At 33.1% G+C, this 19,231-nt stretch overlaps 1 protein-coding gene across 1 annotated transcript; it reads right to left on the bottom strand.

Moving 5' to 3' along the window:
* Positions 1-796: 796 nt before the first annotated feature.
* Positions 797-1,591, bottom strand: LOC128995157 (uncharacterized protein K02A2.6-like). Its single transcript, XM_054420077.1, has one exon. It carries the CDS (start codon positions 1,589-1,591, stop codon positions 797-799), a length of 795 nt encoding a protein of 264 aa, XP_054276052.1.
* Between the last annotated feature and the right edge of the window lie 17,640 nt (positions 1,592-19,231).

The following is a 19,231-nucleotide window of genomic DNA, read 5'->3' as shown; positions in this document are numbered from 1 at the left end:
TTTAAGCTCTTTAAGAAGGTTTAGAGAAAAATTGGGAAATTTTTTGTTTTGAGGGTAAAAAGTGAGAAAAACCAATTTTTACCCCATAAAACCCTGTTCCCATGGTCCGATCATGCTGGATCGCGAACTCATTCAAGTTTATCCCACCTTACACCTTCAAACCAAATTTCATCAAAATCGGATAAAAATTACTCAAGTTATCGTGTTCACGGACACATATATATATATATATATATATATATATATATATATATATATATATATATATAAATCTATATATATATACATATATAAAAATTTGAACGAATGGTGTTTTTGGCCTCTGGGGACATTAAAATGAAAAAGTAAATCGGTCCCGGGCCTAAGTATTACCATGAGACCTACGGTAATAGCTACTTCCCTATAGGGAAATTCGCTAATAAATAAACTTAACAAACTGACCTACCTTTCTCTCGCGGCTAAATAAGAACTGATTAATATGTAAACGATTTGTTCAGAATTAATCGATTCCATTGCGCATGGAGTCTTGTTTAGTTGGTTTGATTGTTTTGCTTTACAAATATAAACAGCTGTTCGCTCTCCACACTGACTCTTCCACCGTTATACTCAATGGTCCTAAAACTAATAATCATTGTGTTACATATTAAATAAAAGATGTGTAAAATAAAATAGGTGTATTCTGAATTGAATCCTAAAATAACAATGATTGTAAACAAAAACAAAGTTAACTTATTAAATATAACATATGGTATTTTTACATACAGTATGTTAGAAAAGACACATCAATTTTCCCCCTTTAAAGTCTTGACCGCAGCATTTGATCTACATGTCGTCTGCATGTTACTCCGTTCTCCAGTTCAACGTTGTAATGTAGATTTCCATCTCTTGATGTAACTTTTCCGAAACTCCATTTTGTCTGACCCTTGTAGTAGTTTCTCACTTGAACACGGTCTCCCACCTTAAATATGCGTGTTATACCTTTAGGTTTGTCTTTTGAGTCCTCGATTCTAGAAGGTATCATAACACTGAGGTATGTTCTTACTTGTCTGTTGAACATGAGATAGTATGCCGAGTTTCCTGTTGAGTTTGGTACTTGACGGAGTTGAATTAACGCCTTGTGAATTTTACTGTCAAGTGTTCCTGGTTCATCTAATATCGACTTCAACATCTTCTTCACTGTTTGTACAAAGCGTTCAGCTTGTCCATTAGATGATGGGTGGAAGGGAGCAGTCGTTTTGTGTTGAGTTCCACATGACTTAAGAAACTCTTGAAAAGTAAGAGAAGTGAAACTTCGTCCATTGTCTGAAATTAGGAGGCTTGGAAGACCAAAAGTACTAAAAAGTTTCTTCAACTCCTTAATAGTCCAATCGGTAGTTGCTGTTTTTGTGGGTATTACCTCTACCCATTTGGAGAAGGCATCAACAACAATGAAAAATTGTTGTCCATTTGTTGGGCCCATGAAATCTATATGTATTCTCTCCCATGGCTGAGTTGCTGGTTCCCAAGGATGGTTGATCTCTTTCGTTGGAGAATTTTGTTTCTCACGACAAGGCTTGCAAACAGCAATCATGTTTTCAATGTCTTTATCCATTCCTCTCCAAAAGTTACTTCTTGCCAAACTTTGGTTTTTACTATACCAATGTGCCCGTAGTGTAGTTCATTGAGAATTCTTTTCTTGAGGGAATTTGGGATGATTACTTTCCATCCTTTGAAGAGGCATCCTTCATGTAATGTAACTTCATTATCGTGAAATCCCAATTGCTCTAATGATTGACCCTCCTCAAGAGACTCTAGAATTTGTTTTAGATATGCGTCCTTCTTAGTTTCTTCGGCTAGTTCTTTGGGATTGATAGTTATGGTGTTCAATTGGTTTGTTTGAAAATGTCCAAACTGGTCAATACTTGTAAATTTTGAATCTTCCACAGGAAATCTTGAGAGGAAATCTGCATTGCCATGGTCACCAGTTCTCTTGAATTCAATTGTGTAGTTAAATCCTGATAAAAAATGGGAGTAGTTGAATAGTCGCGTAGCTGACATTGAGGCTAGGCTCTTGTTGGGATTGAAGATTGACACTAATGGTTTATGGTCCGTGATGAGTGTGAAATGACGTCCGTAGCAATAAGAAAAAAATTTCTTCAACCCCCAGTATATACCTGTGGCTTCTTTATCGATTTGGCTGTAATGTTTTTCAGCATTGGTCAATGATCTTGAAGCAAAAGCTATAGGCTTTTCACTTCCATCTGGGAAACGATGTGATATCACTGCTCCAAGTCCCACTGGTGAAGCGTCAGTTGCAAGGATCAATGGCAGGTCTGGGTTAAAGTGACAAAGAACTGTGTCACTTGTTATTCTTTTCTTGATGTTTTGAAAACCTTCTTCACACTTACTGTCCCATATGAATGACTGCCCTTTTTTTAGTAGTCTATGTAAAGGATTTAAAACAGTGGACAAATTCTTCACAAACCGGTTGTAGTAATTAACAAGCCCTAGGAAAGATCGGAGTTCCTGTATGTTTTGAGGCCTTCGTGCATTTGTAATTGCTGTGATTTTATCCTTACTTTTGTGGATTCCAGTGGCGTCAATAACATGTCCTAAGTATTCAATTTTCTTTTGAAAAAATTTGCATTTGTCACGGTTTAACTTCAAATTTTGACTCCTTAAACGCTCAAACACTTGCTTTAGTCTTTCTAGTAGTTCTTTTGATGACGTTCCTTGAATTATTATATCGTCGAAGAAGCACTGAACACCTTGAAGGTCTTGAAGGATTCCGTCCATCACCTTTTGCCAAACCCCTGGAGCAACTTTTACACCAAACATCAGTCTGTTAACTATGTATCGTCCTTTATGAGTGCTCAAAGTTTGAATTTCTGCACTCTCAGCATCCATTTCTAAGTGGAGATAAGCGTTGCTTAAATCCAAAGTACAGAACAACTGTCCTCCATTCATTTGAGCAAAAATGTCTTCGATCCGAGGTATTGGATGATGTTCTTCTTTGATTTGTTTATTTACTGTAACCTTGTAATCAGCGCATATTCGTATGTTACCATTAGGCTTTACTACAGGTACAATTGGAGTACCCCAATCGGACTTGTCTGTTTTGGAAATGATTCCAGCTTCTTCCAGACGATTCAACTCGTGTTCTACTTTTTCAGTTAGTGCATATGGGACTGGACGAGCCTTCACAAAAATAGGTCTTGCCCCTTCAACAAGCTGTAAGTGTGCTTTTTTGTGAGGTATGAGTCCTACTCCTGGTTCAAATAATTCCTTGAATTCATCCAAAAGATCTTCGAGTGCAGTAGATGTAGTATTGTTACTAACTGTTTTAAGGTCTGCCCAATCCAGTTTGACCTCTCTAATCCATTCTCTTCCGAAAATTGCATCGAAATTTTGGTTCACTATGTAGAGTTTCCCAACAAACACCTGATCATTGTAAGTGCATTCTACAAAGACGACACCCCGGGGTTTGATTATTTCGCTTGAGTATGTCCTTAGTTCTATGTTTGTGTGGAAAATCTTTTTATTTATGTTGAGACTTTTGAAGGTAGAGTATGGTAGAATACTTATTGCTGCTCCAGTATCTAACTCCATCCGCACAGGTTTACCTTCAATAAGTATCTCGACCATAAACTTGTCATTACCGGCACTCTGGTTGTGTATCTTAAAAACCTCTTGTTTCTCTTCCTTATAATAGTCTATAGTATTGTCAGTTTCGGTACAATGAATTTCTGTTTGTTTTGTGCCTAAACATACGCTAGCAATATGCCCTTGTTTGTTGCATTTCTTACATATTTCTCCGATAAATTTACACTGATGTGCCCTGTGTCTAGGTGATCCACAACGATAGCATTTACCTTTGAGGCGTTCAAATGGAGACTGTAACTTTTTGTTCCAAGTAGGAGAAAAATGGGGTGGTTTTGTTCCTGTACCTGCTATCTTGTTGATTTTCTCATTTGAATGAATGTTTTCTTCTACTATATGGCTTTCGTTCTTTGCCAATTCCATGATGGAGGCAAGTTTCACTACATCTTGAAACGATGAAGCAGATCTTTCTTGTAATAATTTTGTTCTTATGTCTGAATTGCTAATACCTCTTATAAACTGCATGCGTAGTAATGTGTTTGCAATTGATTTACCACAATTATTACAGTTGAAGTCACAGTCTGAAGATAACTTTTGAAGCTCAACAGAATATATTTTTACGGTTTCTTCAGATTCTTGTGTTCTTGTCATAAATTTGTGTTGTAAGGCCCAAGTACTAGGTTAAGGGTCAACATAATCAGCCAAAAGACTTACTAATTCAGCATATGTTTTATCCAAAGGACTTTCGGGAGCGCACAAATCATACAGCTTCTGATGTAAATGGGGCGTTAAGGCATGTAGCATTGTATACACTTGATCCTTTGGTTCCAATTCTTGGCTATGTAGATATAGAAATATCTCAAATCGACGAATGAAGTTCTTGAATGATTCATTTTCCTGATATGGTGTGAAAATCATTGAGGAAGTAGTGGATCGACGTTGTGGAGAAGACAAATTTGATGTACTAGGCACAATATTTTGAATGTTCACTTGTAGTTCTGCAAGCTGTCCCATACGTTTTTGTAACTCATCCATTACCTTGTAATATATGTCCTCCATTTCTACTCTGTAATCTATTTCTATCTCAATTTCAGCTTCTTCAGTTTTCTCTTCTATTAATTGTTGTACAGAATTAAATCTTTCCCAATAATCTTCAATTGTTGTTATCCTGGTTTTGATTACTTCTTTTGACATGTTTTGTAGGTTTGCTAGCCATCTTTCAGCCTTAGACAACTGAACCTTCACTACTACTCTAATCTTCTTTAAATCAGTCAAACTTTCAGTGTTACTTAGGTCACTCATATTAAAAAATAAATTGTAATAAATAGAATGTAAAAAAAATTAAAAACTGGTTTTCCTCGTCGCCAAACTGTTACATATTAAATAAAAGATGTGTAAAATAAAATAGGTGTATTCTGAATTGAATCCTAAAATAACAATGATTGTAAACAAAAACAAAGTTAACTTATTAAATATAACATATGGTATTTTTACATACAGTATGTTAGAAAAGACACATCACATTGATTAAGTTTTTCTGACACTTAGCACTCTTCCCGCCAAACAATTATACAGTTTTCGATTTCACAGTGGAAAAAAACTGTTAGTAGACACTTAAGGACTAAAATTTTATTCGGTAAAATCATATTCAACATTTACCGCAGTAATATTGTTTTTAGTCTAACCCTAAGCTATATCTAAAAAATTGGAGGATATGATTTGAGCCGTTTTTGAAACTATTGTGCGCGCAAAAGTTACTCGTTTTATAGTATAGAATTAACGAATAATAATTTTCCCAAAAATAAGTAAACTATAAAAACTCAAAACAAAGATTTTTCTAAAAATTTAAAGTTGTAGCCTTTTAAAAAAAAAATGATCATGGGTGAAAACGTTACTTGTATACCATACCTAGTATACAAAATACAAAATAAAATATAGGATAAAGAATTAAGAATAGTAAAATGTCATACTGTTAAGCGAAGAATATTTGTTTTATGAACTCTTTGTATGATTTGGCCTTATACCAGAGTACGTTAATATTCTCGTTTTCATAAGAATGTCTTGTATTCACCTGTATGGTTTACATGTTATATAAAACAAGATTTTAATATAAATTTATCTTGATGAAACTAGTTTTAACCTAGATAAGTTTGTAGTGCGTTAGCTTGTTTCATTTTCCTAGAGCATAATACCGTTTATGATGTAAAAAATATTTAAATCACAGAACACCGAGTACCTTCAAGGTTATAGGTTACTTTCTTACCAAGAGTACTTTGTTTTCTAAAACTGTGCAATGCAGTGGTCTGCAGCACTTCAGTTAGAGAACTTTCATATGACGTGTCATACTTTATTCAAAGTAGCCAAGTTCTTCATCTCTAAACAGCATTGTCTCTGTAAGTCGTTTCGGTCACAGCCCCCCTTTTATACTAAAGCCCTTATGGTTTGCATTATTCAGCCTACGTTGGCTTATGCTTGTTTCACTAGAAGTGCAAACAAGCATAATTTTGGATTAACTTATTTTTATTATTTTTATTTCCATCGTTTCTTAAAATATCATTACAATGATCCTAATTGCAATTTAAAAGTCAACAATATTTTGGATTGGATTTTTAAAATATCGAAATAATCCATGCATTTTGTACATATAATACTAAAAGCTGTGAAGTTTGGAAGAAAGTTGATTGATACAGTTTAAGAGGTGACTTACAGAGAAGCTATTACATTTTTTGTTTAAAACACAACTGTAGACACATAACTACAACAAAATGCTTGCCAAACAAGGTTGGAATATTTGAATTTATTACTTTAAGCTAAGCGGATTGAATTAATTACGCTTTTCACGTTGTACTAATACAAGAAATGCATGCAACCCATCATTGTTAACTCACTAGCGTTTATAAATTCATGACAAGTCAATAACCCCTACGATTTCATGTTCTTTTATAGCATTTGGGAGTACAGAATGTATGTGGCCAAGGTTTTGTATATCACCTCAAGATTCCAAACCCTTATGATGCTTAAGGCCAGTTTGATGGTATGATGGCTGGACTTCTCTATCTAGGTAAAAATAAATTTCAACTTTAATAACTAGAACCTTATAAACAGCCATTTTCAGTAAGTTAAGTATAAAGTAACAGCACAAACTGTATGTCTTTATTAGGTTTATGTAGTCGTAGCAAAACTTTAACTGTTATCGGAACTGAATGTATTGACAAACTGTCTAGACCTTTTAACTTACCACAAACTAAGCGCTTAATAATCACTAGAGGTCGTCCAGTGGTCGAAAATTTGTTCAAAAACTTGTAATGGACAGACTTATTTATTTTCACCCCACACCGTAAATAAAACATATGATTGGAATTTCATCCATTTGTTTTGATTTTCTGTTTATATTTCGTTGTTATTTCGTCACCAGCATAGCAACCCATAAGACCCATGTTATTATTATTTTTTGGTTATGTATGTAATGCATATCATATTATTGAATTATACGAGTATAAAAGACCTGAATAAATAAACGTGTTATCATAATTAATACGCCAAGACGAAATTTGTATTTTAAACTCCTCCGCCATGTCTTAAACAGTTTTGACAATTGACGTCTCATTGGAAAGAGCGTGTCACGTAGATTTGTAAACTGACCTTACATTTTTTTTTGTCCCATGGGCTCTGCTCCAGTGGCTTTTTAAGTTATCATGTTATCCTTATGAAGAACATATTTTTTTACATTTTGATCAGCTGGATAATTTAACTGCCGTTAATATTAAGTTGCAATTAAAGGAAACACATGCTACAAACAATAAATTTTACTGACTGGGTTGAAATGAAATATTTACTATTTGAATTTGAGTTTGCGTACATATCAAAGAAAATACCCCCGCCGCAGTAAACCTGCAGACTAAGCGAATTTCCATTAGCCAGATAGGATTTCACATTAAAATGCCTCCTTAAAAATATCATATTTATTCCCTATTTAAATAGAATTAGTTTAACAAGTACTTAGGTTTGCTGCAACAGGGAGGGTAAAAAGTTGGTTTTTTTATGTTAATAGTTTAGTAAGAAATGAATGTATTTTCCAAATTCGATCAAAATATGTTCATAAACAAGTAAACTACAACAGTTGACTTATTCTCCATAAGAATAATATAGGCGAATTTTAAATTTACAATTGTTTGGAATTTTCTCTGTAACCATTAGGCGCACAATAACGCTTCAATATACTAAATTATTTGTTTTTTAAGCTCTACAAAATGGTATTGAAATAAATTGTAAAACTTTGTGTTTTTAGGGTCAAAAATGGGAAAAACCTATTTTTACCCCATAAAACCCCCCATAAACCCCCGTCCCCATAGTCCGATCATGCTGGTTCGCGAACTCGTTCGAATAAATGTAGGTTTACACGTTTGTTCCAAATTTCATTAAAATCGGATCATTTTTGCTCGAGTTATCGTGCTGACGGACACACACACACACACACACACACACACACACACATATATATATATATATATATATATGAATTTGAACGGATGGTGTTTTTGGCCTCTAGGGACCTCAAAATGAAAAAATAAATTGGTCCCGGGTCCAGGTCTTACCATGAGTACTACGGTAATAGTTTATTCCCTATATGGGAAATTCGCTAAAAGTGAGAAAGCCTGGACAGTTAAATATATATTTCATCAAATAAAATAAACAAATAATTATTTAAATGAAAAGAAGTAATTTTTGCCATATCTTTGGCAAAAAAAGACTAAATTGAACATGAACAATTATTGAAATGAGATGAACAGGTCTATAATATAATAAACTAAAAAAACTTGAATGAGGGTGCCAGTACTAAAGTAGTTTGGAATTATTTTTTTTTACCTTGCATTTGCCCGTCCACATAGACTAAGCGCCCGTGCGTGGATCGTTTACAGCAAAGCAAGGAGTGAGCCGGTACAGTACAAAGGTGAACTGTACTGATAAAATGTTATCGGCAGTGACCAGGATCCGAACCCACGACATCGCTGCCTTGGGCCCGAAGTCCACGACGCTACCGACTGAGCCACCAATTATTAGCCTAATTTAGTTTTGGAATTGTTATCCACTTTCATTAGAGGAAAACCCTCTAAGGCTAAATAAAACAGGTACGGATAGGACATTGAATATATGTCACCATAAAAGTCAAGTGATTTTAGAAGGATATGACTACATCCAAGAAACCTTTACTTAAACTTCATTGAAGGGTTCAATTATTATTCACAGTTAAGTGAAACTCAAAACCATTTGAAAAACATCAAGCCTTTTATCTTTGCACTTTCTCAGTTAAATATAATTGACGTTATTAGGCCAACTAACCAAAAAAATTACAATTGAAGAAAATAAAATTTAGGCAGACAGGTTATTCAGGAAATAAGGTAGTTCTTAAGTATTGTGAACAAATGTTATCACTATAAAAAAAGTAAAATTGTAAAAAATACTGGCGACAATGGTGGTACCTGCATTATCAATGACAAAGATAACATGGTCAACCGTATGTGGTTATGAGTAAATCGAGAAACATTTGTAGAAAACACTAAAAAGATCAGCTTTTGAAAAATTATAAAATATTTACTAGAAATCCTATACTCTAATACGAGCAATGTTTGCTTGTATGTATGTATGTATGCTTGCTTGCACAAAGATCTCGAAAACGGCTCCGACGATTTTCTTCAAATTTTGTAAATAGTTTATTTTTAGCCTAAAAACAAGTTTACTGCAGTTATAACTGCCAACAAAAATCTAATTACGTGGAAAAATGAAACTGAAAGTCACATTTTTTTAACATTAGTCTAATCGGTTGCTAAGTAACCATGTTGGTTGAATGAAATAACAAGGAAAAAGTAAACAAAAGACTAGTAAGTTGTAACACATGTGTTCATAAAGGCATCTACCCACAGTGTAGTAGAAATTATAAAATACAGTTCAAAAGCAAAAACATCACTTGTTACTATTGAGCAATGATTATACTGAAGCTTATTCGATACATTGTAGGAAATGTTAACTTAGCAGTGCGGAGTGTGGGATCTATTATTACGATTAGATTAAGGTAGATTTCCCATCCTTATGGAACAGCTGAATCCAATTTTATTGTTAGTTCTGTCCATCTTCTGTAGATGTCGTGCTTTGTTTACAATTTGTTTCTTGTTATTTCAGTAATTTAAAACCTCGTTTAACCAAATACAGATATTTAATCATAAACGATAACTCGTTCACTATCTTACCGTACTATATTACTATATTACTATCGTTGGCTATATAACCAAAACAGTGAGACACAAATAATGAGAAACTAACCAAAAAATAATATAAACAAATTGTAAACAAAACACGACATCTACAGAAAACCAGACAGAACTAACAATAAAAGTGGCTTCAGCTGTTCCATAAGGATGGTAAGGTATCTGCAATCCTAGAATGCTATGGGAAGGTAAGGAAACAGGTCCGCGACATAGGAAGTGGTGAAGGAAGTAGTCAATGCAAGCTATCCTGAGTGCGGGAACTGTTTATGACAAATAGATTAAAGTATCTGCAATTATAAAATGCTAAGGGAAGGTAAGGAAACAGGCCCGTGACGTAGGAAGTGGTAAAGGAAATAGTAAAGGTGAGCGGGACGGAGTGTGGGAACTGTTTATGACGATTAGATTAAGGTATACCCAATCCTAAAATGCTATGGGAAGGGAGGGAAACAGAGGTCCGCGACGTAGGAAGTGGTGAAGGAATTAGTAAAGGCGAGTAGTCCGGAGTGTGGTAACTGTTTATGACGATTAGATTAAGGTATCTGCAATCCTAAAATGCTTTGGGAAGGGAGGGAAACAGGTCCGCGACGAAGGAAGTGGTGAAGGCAGTAGTAAAGACGAGCAGTCCGGAGTTTGGGAACTGTTAATGACAATTAGATTAAGGTATCTACAATCTTAAAATGCTATGGGAAGGGAGGAAAACAGGTCTGAGACGTAGGAAGTGGTGAAGGAAGAAGAAGGGCGAGCAGTCCGGAGTGTGGGAACTGTTAATGACAATTAGATTAAGGTATCTACAATCTTAAAATGCTATGGGAAGGGAGGAAAACAGGTCTGAGACGTAGGAAGTGGTGAAGGAAGTAGTGAATGCGAGCAGTCCGGAGTGTGGGAACTGGAAACCAATTGTAACAGTTAGATTTATGTATCTGAAATTGAAATACTGAAATGCTATGAGAAGGGATGGAAACATGTCCAAGACATAGGAAATGGTGAAAGAAGTAGTAAATGCTAGCAGTGCGGGGTGTGGGAAATGTTTGTGGCAATCAGATTAATGTATTTATAATACTAAAATGCTATGGAAAGAGATGAAAATAGTTCCACGGCGTAGGAAGTAGTAAAGTTTAGCATCGCAGATTGTGGGAACTGGGAACCGTTTGTGGCAGATAGATTAATGTATCTGTAATTCTTAAATGCTATGATAAGGGAAGTAAACAGGTCCATGACGTAGGAAATGGTGAAGGAATGTAAATGCTGGCATCGCAGAGTGGGGGAATGATTTTCCCCGAGCAAAGCTCGGTCCCCAGGTACTGTTTATTAATTATATCAAACTGATATGGACATCGTTAGTATTTCTATTAGAGAAACATCTTTGAGATGACTATTTTAGACTCACCGGAAATCATTACTGTTATTCATTTTTAATAACACCTGTAACACTTTGTAATTGCTCATATTCGAGCAACATATACACTACTGCAAAACTTTATTGTTTCATCAAAGTAAATCATGCATTACTTCAGGGGTAACAACAGCTGATAATCTATATTTAAACTTTAATAATATTTAGTTCAAAACTTTTTAGAAAACATACTGCATTCACAGCTAAATTTTATTTATTTACTTCTAACACTATGTACTGCACTATTAGGCTTTAACAAGTTTATATATTGCTACTATGATTACTAAGAGTATGACACAGAACTAACTGTACTAAGGGAAGAAATATTTAAAAAAATATGTTTTACAAAAAAAATAGTCTTAAAAAATAACTAATATATTAAACTTTGACGAAAACAATTTTGCATTAAATGTTACCTAACAATATAACAATCTCTAAATAGGTCTAACTATTAGGAGGAGTTTCAGTACCATACAAAGTGAATTATGAAATTATTAACAACATACAGTATGAGGAATTATTTATTTTTAAATATGTAAAATAGTTACTAGTTAAGCACGAAAGGTATTTTGCATACAGAAAAATAATTGGCTTATGGAAAAAAAACCAACCTAAGGTATTTATCTAAAGTTACCTAATTAAGAAGTTTCCATTAGGTACTTCCCTTCAAAAGTCGGTATCGAGATCAGCTAAGACAAATTGAATGACGTGACTTCAGTCCAAATTAGATTTAAAGTCAATAATTACTTTAGAGTTTATGAATGTAAACATAGAAGCAGTTTTTTTTTCAAGATAGTGTTAATTGTGGGCAATTTATGGTCAGAATCCCGATTTCTTTTAAGCTATTGCAAAGAAAAACTTTGGCTTTTCACAAAATACCCTTAAAGAAGTGTAATACTGTATACTATAACGTAACGTACTACATAATAAGATTTCATTTTATTACATTGTTGATGATTAAATGTATATCAAGAGCAATAAATGTTTTTGTGGATGGAATATTACATGATAAAGGAAATAATTTCACACAGCTATTCTGATATGATAATATACAAATAATTTTACAATAAACACAGCTATCCTAATAAGATTAAATACTACATGTAAATTCTTGGCTTTTAAAAGTAGTGCTCAAGGGTACCGTTGAATATAAAAGTGTTAACACGTGATTTAAATAGTTTGAACAAGATTTGAAATAAGAACATAAACGGAGTTAATACATGATGTATGACTATAGTGATGATGTAAGATGATAATAGTGCATAGACTCGGGGATGTGACATCGAGCGATTGACAAATAAGCGAAAATTAAAGACAACTGAACCAAGGAGGTAAAAGGATTCCGCTACTATGCAATATAGGCTATGTTTCGAGGTTTCCGCTGAAAAAGGTAAAATACCCCCGCCGCAGCAAACCTGCCGTCTAAGCGAATTTCCATTTGGCCGAATTGATTTTCAATTGATCTATTTAAATAACATTAGGTTTAACGAGTACCTAGGTTTGCTGCTACAAGGAAACTAATCAAGTAGTGTGTTTTTAGTAAAATATTGATAGCTTACTATAAAATAAATAAATTTGCCAAGTTTGATCAAAATATATCCATAAACAAGCAAACTACAACATTTTACAATATTCTCCATAAGAATAACATGAGAATTTTAAATTTACAATTTTTTTTAGTTTTCTCCGTAACCAATAACCGTACAAAAACACTTTGATATACTGAATTGTTTGTTTTTTTAAGCTCTTTAAGAAGGTTTAGAGAAAAATTGGGAAATTTTGTGTTTTGAGGGTAAAAAGTGAGAAAAACCAATTTTTACCCCATAAAACCCCCCATAAAACCCTGTTCCCATGGTCCAAACATGCTGGATCGTGAACTCATTCAAGTTTATCCCGCCTTACACCTTCAAACCAAATTTCATCAAAATCGGATAAAAATTACTCAAGTTATCGTGTTCACGGACACATATATATATATATATATAAATCTATATATATATATATATATATATATACATATATAAAAATTTGAACGAATGGTGTTTTTGGCCTCTGGGGACATTAAAATGAAAAAGTAAATCGGTCCCGGGCCTAAGTCTTACCATGAGACCTACGGTAATAGCTACTTCCCTATAGGGAAATTCGCTAAAAGCATATTTATAATCTATCAATGTTCCCTTATATAAGCATTTAATCATCAAAGATACTGCTTTACAAAACCCCCAAAATGAATAGCAATATGGGAGAAGAGTAGTTCCACGTTCATTATGTTAACTAATAAGAGTAACCAACATTAACGCAAGGAAAAGAAGACAAAAGAAGGATCTTTGTTTTGTTTCTTTTCTGGCGACCCGTATCAACATCTTTAATTCAGTAACTTCTCCTTTCTACCTCAACATGTTTGTTAGAGAAATACAAAAAACTAAGGCTACTTGATTTATTATCGTCCGTTCTTTAGAATTTTAGTAGATATTTAACTCCATTTTATATATTATTTAAAATGTGTGAATATGTATTTTGTTTGGCTGTAATATGAATTTAATGCACGTGGTAGGTGTAGTTGAAATACAAATTTGCATATGCAATCCAACTTAAATAAACTACGAAATGATTTTAATAAAGTATTTGAAAAACAATAACTAATGTTGAAGAACTCCTGTTAAAGAACTCTTTCCATTCAAAGTTATAAGGGTCTTGGCATAGATAAACAGGATCTGAAGAAAAAGAGTTTTACGAGATAAATTCATTTCACCTAAAAACGTTTTAATGATCTTCACCGCTCCGTTGTTATAATTCTTGGAATCATCAATAAACCTGACTTTAGACCTGTTTCATGGCCCTTAAATCCATTTGCGGTCAAAAGTCTCCAATAATATTTAGTTAGCTTTGGAATTATGAGAAGTGAGAGTTGAGAAGATTGTTGTAAATTTTATTAAAACTGTTTACTCTAATAGCCAACAGGGAACAACATGCTAAATATTTTCTATTCGATGCATAGTTGGACAAACAACATAGCAACATAGCATTGCATAGTTTTGTTGATATAGGTACAATATTGTTAAATTAAAACAATATTGTTGCTTGATAAAAATATTTTTAACAAGCCAAAAACACATCTCTTATCTTAATGGAATTGGCCAATTTTAAGTAATTAAAAAAAATGTACCTATATGACAACAAGCTAATATTCAGTATGTTATCAATGAAAAAGTTTCCTTTAAGGACGAGTATTCATAGAAAAAGTTCCAGAACGCGTGGCAAATATCAAACATAAGAATAGATGACGAGAAAAGATAAATAATTAAATGCGAGTATGGATGGAATAAATAGTTAACATTCAAACCGGTTAACATATCCTTCTATACAGGGTGTTCAAGAAAGGTGGGGACATAATTTACGTAGTGATTCCTTTGGTCGAAATAAAGAGAGAAAAAAACGTTTTTCCAAAATCCGCCATTTTGTGTTTTTTACATAAACCTTTTTATCTTTCAAATTTTTCAACCTATCTTTATGATACTTTATATGTATGTTAAGTAAGAAGAGACAGATGTTAGGGGGAAATCATCTTAATTTAACTAAAAATTTCAAAATGGCGGTCATTTAAACTTTTTAAGTTTAGTTGCTAAAAAATGGCTATTGTATGAAAAAATGTCACCTTTATTTAGCAGTTTTAAGCCCAGTATTTAGCCCTATCAAACGATACCAAGTTGAAAATAAAAACATAAAAATTGGCTGAAATATTATGATTTTTTTTTAAATTGGCAAACCTGTCTAGTTTCTGCCTTATTCTACCACATTTTACAACTACAGTATGGCATAAACAATTGTATATCCCACCATCCCGTCATGGGGATAATACATTACTTTTATACAACAATCACTTCTACCCTTATCGTTAAACAAATTTCTGAGCACGTGAATGCGGAACCATGCAGGTTCTATACTGTTGGCTTTTTAAATAGGTGAAATTACAAATTATTAGTCTACGATTAATAATTGTTGAACTGCATTTTGCAAAATTCATTTTTCCGAGGAGAGAAAAAGGATGCTTTGATGATTTTGTCACTATTGGTATGCGTACGGTACCCAAACATCAGAAGGAATCCTAATTATTATGACTCGTTTGCTCTTAAAATAGTATGTTGAATCAATTATACTTCAAATTACCAGTGTTTAGCATGACCATGTTTTTTTCACTATTACACATGACTATTCACAATTTCACTATTTCACTATTCAAAGTGATGGCAATTAAAGGTTATTTTACATCGTTCTAAAGCTTAGTTAATGAGTAATTTTTTTTTTTTTTTTATACTGGACACTTTCATCGTAATCCCGCAACACAGAAATAAGGATTCGTAATTTTAGCTTTTAAATTTTAAATTTTACAATGAAACTTAAATAGAATTCCATTCAATATTCCAATATTTATGTATTATTCGTATTGTAAATTTTATTATGATTTCAAAAATGACCTTTAATATATGGATAAATGTGTTTCATTCATCGGAATATAAGTTATATATATATATATATATATACATAAACTACCATTATTTTTTATCTTAATTTATCTTTTATTCCCTTAACGTTTGAATTGGGACACTAAAATAATCAGATAATTTTATTGAACACTTATGAAAAGATACCCTGTATAACTTACAATGTAAAAGTATTAAATTGGTTTTTCAACTCAAACGTAGACTAAAATTGGAGACGATGTACAGCACAAGAGAGCCAAAATGCTAATTCCTGCATGTAGGACACTTCAGTCTTGACGGTCGTTGTCTCCACCCTTCCTATTTGCATCGTAAAGGGACTAGCTTTTAATTTTGAGTGTTTTACCAGGATTACTAGAGATACTGTACAAGAATACCTATTATTAAGAGTGTATCAATATAAAAATCCATGTTTCGTAAAATGTAAGCCTATATATTTAGGGGCTTTTAAAGATACATAACATAAGTTACGTAGAATAAAAAACCAAAACCTTTTTGCACAGGTTTAGTCTTAAAAAAATCTAAAATAATAGTGGAATTTAGTAAATAAATGCTTGATAAATGGCTAGAATAGGATTGTTTTTTAGTTTCTCCTCTTGATTGTAAATCTGACTAAATCTAACTACGTTTCATCAGTTACTTACTAGGGTTGTTATTTAAGGTTTGGGTGGAGACTTTGGGGTAGGAAATCTTTAAAAGTTATATAAATCCAAAGCATTCAGGAAAATAATTACAAAATGATGACCTTATAAATACATTTTCATCGACGATTGCAATGAATATTTAAGCAACACAGTTTAAAAAAGTAATCTTTCTCTGTAAACATCGTTTCCAGTTTATTTACAAGATCAAAAACTCCAATTTATTTCCGTTAAAGAGTAACAGATACTCCTAAAGAGTTTTTGGCCGTTTCTTATTAACAAATGTGTTACTTGATTAAAATTTCCAACGCTTAGTTTAAAATTAATTCTAATAATTAATCTTAAAATTTTTAAGAATAAATTATTAAATAATTAAATTATGAAATCGTTTGATTACACGAAGATTCAATCGTTTGAACTGAATTAAATTAAATTCGGGTAATATTACTCTAGTTGTCATGCTAACGGACACGCTATATAAACATACTATTCCCTGTATAGAAATTTCTCCAAAAGATGATAAAAAATACAAAGAATACGTCAACATAAATTGGTAATTTAAAATCTTTTGTGGAGATAAAATTGTGTTCAGTTTAATTTAAAAAAATAGATTAATTGAATTATATAAAAAAAACTTTTTAATTGCTTCATTTATTGAGTTACTAGAGAATCACTGTCTCTTACGATTATGAAATTAACTAAGATTTAATTGAATCAACAAACTTCTTGGCTGGGCATCCTTTTTGAATTTGAAAGGACTGTCAACTTTGTAAGATTATTTCATTGCGGATTTCAAAGTTGCAATGACAATTTTATCAATTAATTCATACCTTTACTCAAAAGTAATTGACTTCTATATAATATCTGTGAATGATATTTTTGATATATAGTAATTAATCTCTACCGGAAGTAGGGATGATACTTTCAACACATTTACAATTGAAAATATTTAGATTACCAAGTTGAGCACGCAACATACTGCTGTCCGTGTGAAAAGCATGCATTTTCTAAATTTGAACCGGTGATAGTCGGGGATGTCCTTTTTTGCCTTATTATTGGTGATTGCTTAGGCCACAAAATAGCTGCGTAAGAAGGATTATAATTTTATAATTTTTGTCCTAAAAGTTTAATAACAACCATTGGCCAGTTTAAATTCACTTTATGTTTTTGCCTATAATAAATTCATAAAAAACCCTACCAAGTATAAATTCATACCAGACGCAGTTCATACAGTTTTATTATGTATATATACTGATTTATAATCAGTATAAAATATACTGATTTTACATTTTCAATCCGTAGTTCTGATGTGACTAATTCAACTCTAAATCATCCAACGAGGTTCTGTTGTTAACAAACAACTCCTGAAATAAGCTACTGATAATCAAATATTTCGACAAGAACAGGAGCTACTGTTGATTCATGTTTGTGTTCAACACCAACATTGCGGTTGGTCTGTCCTGATTTAGTCAGTTGTATTTAATGATTTGTTTACACACCTACACCATGCAATTTCTAAGCTTGTGTAGTGTTAGTTTGGTATTATTAGAAGGGTAACCCCGGTGATCTTGGATAAAAATACGCACTGTAACAATAATTCTCGTTTAAATAAAACAACAAACGAAAGAGAAGAACCTAGAGGGAAGAGGGATGTTGGAAGACCTCAGAAGAGATGGGAGTGAGGATTTCTTTTTTTTTGTGAGATCGGAACAGGCGCTGCCTATTCCTTGAAGGAAAGAAGAAGAAGAAGAATAAAACAACACTAAATATTTGTGTAAAGAAGCTCTCAACAGTTTGATTGAATATAAAATATAGCGCACCTATTTTGGAGTTTATTTTACGTGAAAACAAGTTGTCATTTTTTGTATATTATTAATTATACAGTGATTACATTTTAAGAGAATCCTTACAAACTTCATCACACGTAGACGTTAAGTTTTGAGTTAAAACCGTACCGTTCGTGTAAAACAGTAAACCTGCGCAGTTCACTCTATTTTACCCTCTTGGTTCTGCGGAGCATAAATCGATTAAAACATGTACCCCCCTAAAACCTTTAAATTCTAAATGAACTTAATCTGTTGTTTATTGCAGTTTGTGTTTTGATAAAGTTGACTGTAATATGTTTTACGCCACACATCACTATTTTGACGAACTTCCCACGCACGAATTTAGTCCAGAAAACAGCTGTTTGTCCCCAGCTTAATCAAATGGTGTTTCATTCCGTACTACTGTATTGTATTGAGTTTTACCGGACACCAATCAGCTGATTATACTGTATTTGGGTGGCAATAATGAATGGTTATAAACAAAAACATAACCTCTCTTAGAGGTTATGACTAGCCATTTTTAGTCCTTAAGTTGGTGATAATATATACATTTGGATATTTTGTACAGATTAAGTAGTATGGCGTAAACTATCGTAAGTCACTCGTCCAAAATGCGTTTACCGGAAAACATTTATGTCTTGAACATGAACATTTCAATGTGATCTTTCACACGTACAATCCAAAATAAACCATTAATGGGCCATGCGAACGAGTCATTTACAGTTTCAGATTATGCAGATGATTTTTTAGAGGTTGGCGGCCTCTTTTAACCTTGCATTTCCCCGTCCACACCATAGATCTCAATACATTATATAGATATCTGTGGTCCACAAAGACTCCTATTTGCCAGTGCGTGGAACGTGTCCAGCAAAGCAAGGGTTGAGCTGGTACAGTACGAAGGTGAACTGTACTGATAACATGTTTACGGCAGTGACCAGGATCCAAACCCGACATCGCTGCCTTAGGCCCGAAGTCCGTGACGCTACCGACTGAGCTACCGACACACCAAACTTTCAATAAAATGGATATT

This window comes from Macrosteles quadrilineatus, unplaced genomic scaffold (assembly GCF_028750875.1).
Source record: "Macrosteles quadrilineatus isolate MER2022 unplaced genomic scaffold, UCM_ALF_1.0 Scaffold_1__1_contigs__length_201487025, whole genome shotgun sequence".
Lineage (NCBI taxonomy): Eukaryota > Metazoa > Arthropoda > Insecta > Hemiptera > Cicadellidae > Macrosteles > Macrosteles quadrilineatus.
The sequence above is the reverse complement of the archived record's forward strand: the minus strand, read 5'-3'. Positions and strand labels throughout refer to the sequence as shown.